This window comes from Myotis brandtii, unplaced genomic scaffold (assembly GCF_000412655.1).
Source record: "Myotis brandtii unplaced genomic scaffold, ASM41265v1 scaffold663, whole genome shotgun sequence".
Taxonomy (NCBI): Eukaryota; Metazoa; Chordata; class Mammalia; order Chiroptera; family Vespertilionidae; genus Myotis; species Myotis brandtii.
The window spans coordinates 977073-980795 of NW_005370572.1; the positions used below are offsets into that span (position 1 = coordinate 977073).

General features: G+C 38.5%; 1 protein-coding gene across 1 annotated transcript in view; it reads left to right on the plus strand.

Annotated features, from left to right (window-relative positions):
* The first annotated feature begins 1064 nt into the window (after positions 1 to 1064).
* LOC102239358 (cyclin-Y-like protein 1) overlaps positions 1065 to 3723 on the plus strand; it is a 38406-nt gene continuing 35747 nt past the window's right edge. The window contains exons 1-2 of the mRNA XM_014528941.1: positions 1065 to 1109; positions 1197 to 1224. Coding sequence (XP_014384427.1) covers positions 1065 to 1109; positions 1197 to 1224 — 73 coding nt within the window. The remainder of the gene's footprint in view (positions 1110 to 1196; positions 1225 to 3723) is intronic.

Genomic DNA, 3723 nt, shown 5'->3' on the forward strand with positions numbered 1-3723 from the left:
TGTAGCTAAATATTTCAGAAAACTAGATAAATTCAGGATTTAGTTCAATTCCTTGGTAAAAAAAACAAACAAACAAAAACAACAACAACAACTTTGAAACAATTGAAGTCTAATACTCACAACTGTGTATTATAGAGTCCATTGAAACATAACTTTCGCCCCTAAAATCACCCTCATTTTTATTAAAGAACAAAATTAGGACCAATTTATTTACTGTGTTAAATCTAGTTTCTATTTGGCCTGGTTATTTGCCTTATTCTTTGTAGAATCAAAAAGGTGGTTGCCCTAACTGGTTGTGCTCAATGGATAGAGCATTCACCTGCAGACTGAGGGGTCTCAGGTTCGATTCCGGCCAAGGGCACATGGCCGGCTTGCAGGCTCCATCCACAGTAGGGGGCATGTGGAAGGCAGCCGATCAATGATTCTCTCTCATCATTGATGTTTCTATCTCTCCCTCTCCCTTCCTCTCTGAAATCAATAAAAAAGATATTATTTTTTTTAAAAAGGTGGTTAATTTCTCTCTTATAGCTGGGTTTTTCTGAACATAAAATTAATTAACTTAGTTGGTCATTTACTGAGCACCATGTGCCAGTTTGTGTTGTAGGCTCAGGAAATGAAGCTAGAGCAAGACGGACACTCAACTTTGAAGCCCCAGTGTTGAGTGGAGGCAGGTTATTTATTTCTAAAGGGATATATTAAAGCCAGCTAGCCAGCTAGAGGCCATTAAATATGTGATAGCCACACCCATCACTGAGAGAGAAAGGGCATTTTTTCTACTGACATTTACTTAGGAAACTTACTGAACACCTAAAAAGGGGGAAAAGAAAGAAAAGAAACCCCTACTCCCTTCTTAGGACTTATCTCAAAAATGCCCTGTGGTTTGGGACTGTAATCACAGTGGACCTTTTGGTCTGACACTGACTTGTCCAATAAGCATTAATACCCCGATAGTTTGGCAAACTAACACCCTTATTATTTTTTCAGAGCATCATATCAAATCAATTAACAGTCTCATCTCAATTGACTCCCTTGGCAGAAAGAAACCTAATGCTGTGAGAAGTGAGATGACTGGAGAATTCAGAACGTGTGGAAAGAGACAGATGTCAGAGGCACTGGACCGTTTACTAAAATGTTAATATCAACACCATCGAATGCCCACTTCCTAAAAAACCCGGATTATAACGTCCTGAAGTTAGAAATGGGAGCTGTTCCACATCAAATCAGGTATAGCAATTCTTAGCATTTTTGTTTACATATGCCTTTGAGAATATGATGATAATGATGAACTCAGCCCAGGAAAAGTACATATTACTTACACACAAAATCCTGTTCTATAAGAACCACTATAATACCCAAGCTGGAACCCTATTAGTCACAGTGTCCATACACTGTGTAATCCTGATCACTTGGCTGCCAGAGAGTGTTTCTTCTATCTGACCTAGTTTCATTCTATAGCGTAAGCCTCTGTCCAGTGTTTCTGACCTGTTTGCTTCAGAAAAGATTACTACAGAACTGCTTGTAAAAATTTTTCATATATGCAAAAGGGCTATGAAATTTTGTGATGAAAATTCCTGAAGTTGAAACTTTTCTAATCTTTCCCTACAGATTGTGGCATGGAGTGCTAGTTACTTTCCAATACCCGGTTCTCCCTTCTGTGTTAGTTATTCAGCAATAAGATTACATTTTTTGAGTATCTCTTACAGCTACATATGGCCATGTGACTAGTCTTTAAGCCAGTAATATGTAAGCACCATGCTATGAAGATATTCTGAAACAAAATCTACCTTGTCTTACTTTGCCCTGTTGTCTGGAATGAAGACAAAAGAGCCGGAGATCAATAGCCATTCTGAACCATGAGTTTGAGATGTGATGGGAAATACTGTGTGTTGACCCTTCTAACAGAAATAATTTTCATGAAAATAGACACCTCGTTTATCTTGGTCTAAGCAACATCCCCAGCACTTAAAACCTGTATGGAATGTGGGAAGGGCTCAGGTATTGCATGGGTATTGAATGAGTTTACACCAAACTGTGAAACACTGATCATAAAGTCCTCCTAGGGGACATTCTGCCCTCAGTAGCAAAGGCAAGTTCTCTGTTTCTATAACAAAATCTAACTCCTCCATAATTCAAATTATATTACTCCTATTAGCTTCCCTTTGCTCTCCTTGTTATAGGAGATATTCTTTTCTTACTACTCTCCAATGTTCTCTTCAAACAAAGTATGTTAAAATCTATTTTCCTAATAATTCTTTCCATCATTTTTTGGCTTAGCAAGTTTAAAATTCTTTAATATTTAAAGTCATGCATTTCTATTTGTGTGTGTATCTGTTGTTAAGTGCAGGCACTATTTTGCAACATAATCTTCAGTGTTGTCTCAAGTCTACAAGAGTCATCCAAAAGGGTATCTAATGACATTCCTAGGACTTTAGACAATATTAGGATGGAATGCAGTCACCAGGTTCTGAGGATTTAACTAGATGCTATTTACAGAAACTGAAGTTCACCAAATGTTTTCCCATCCCACTGTGGTCTCCACATTTTAATATATTGCTCATTCTTGTCACCAGACCTTACTTATATCTTTTAATCTATTGAATATTCATAATTTCTGCTTCATTGATTTTTGAGGTGACCTTTCCCTCCTATCCTTTTAATAAAGGAGAACACTGTATCTCATCATTTTTGGTGGGGCACGTATTTGATTAAAGAGTTTGTAAATGTTCCCACTTTTTGCAATTACTTTACATGTCATTTTCTCAACTTTTTTTTCTCTACTCCAACAGTTGTTGCTATTTCTTTTAATTATTTGGGAGAAATGATTAGTCTCCTCTTCTACATTTCTGACATACGTATTTATAAACTCCTTGGTTTTTGTTAAAATGTCTTTTCAATCTATCTGTTTTTGAGGAAAGATATTATTCAGTTTCTTAGGTATTTTGAGCTTTTCTGAGGTGTATACTTCTCTACACAGTATCCTCTCCTTCCCAGAGTAGCTTTCCATAGGGAAGCCTATTAAAATAAAGAATAATAGAGGCCACCAGATGAGCTCTTCCTAAGTCTCTCCTCCACCAGGAATGTCTCTGTGAGCACCCAGGTCCCTCTCCCTCCTTGCTTTTCTCTTTCCAAAGCAAATCTATCCCTGCTCTGGAGGCATCCACGGCTGCTTCTGTGGGGGGTCTTGCTCCATTCAGTCTCCCTTCTCCTCTAACGTCACACTTTTTCTTTCTCCTTTGGCTCTTCCCCTTTCACATATAAATATACTCATTTTTTTCATCTTAAAAAAAAAAATCCTAACAATGTATTTCCCTCTGACTACGACCACATCTCTCTTCTCAGCCAAATGTTTGGGAAGAGAAGCCCTCAGTTGCTGCCTTCACTTTCTCACGCCCCATTCACTTCTTCATTCACTGCCTGCCATCCTGCAGGCGCACATCCCCAAGCACCCAGTTGCCATCGCCAAAGGCATTTGTAGCTTTCCTGACCTCCTGACAACATTTGACTATGTTTAGGAAATAATGTATGGAGTGCCAGAAATGAAAGGCAGATTCGATCCCCAATCTCATGTGGCTCAACATATTAGGCATTCCTGATAATACTCAGGTTTCTTTGCCTCCACTGCTCTCCTTTGCAGGCTTTACTTATATGCTACTTAAATCTCCCTATTCTCCAAGTCTTCTTTTCTCCTCCTCCTCCTCCTCCTCCTCCTCCTTCTTCTTCTTC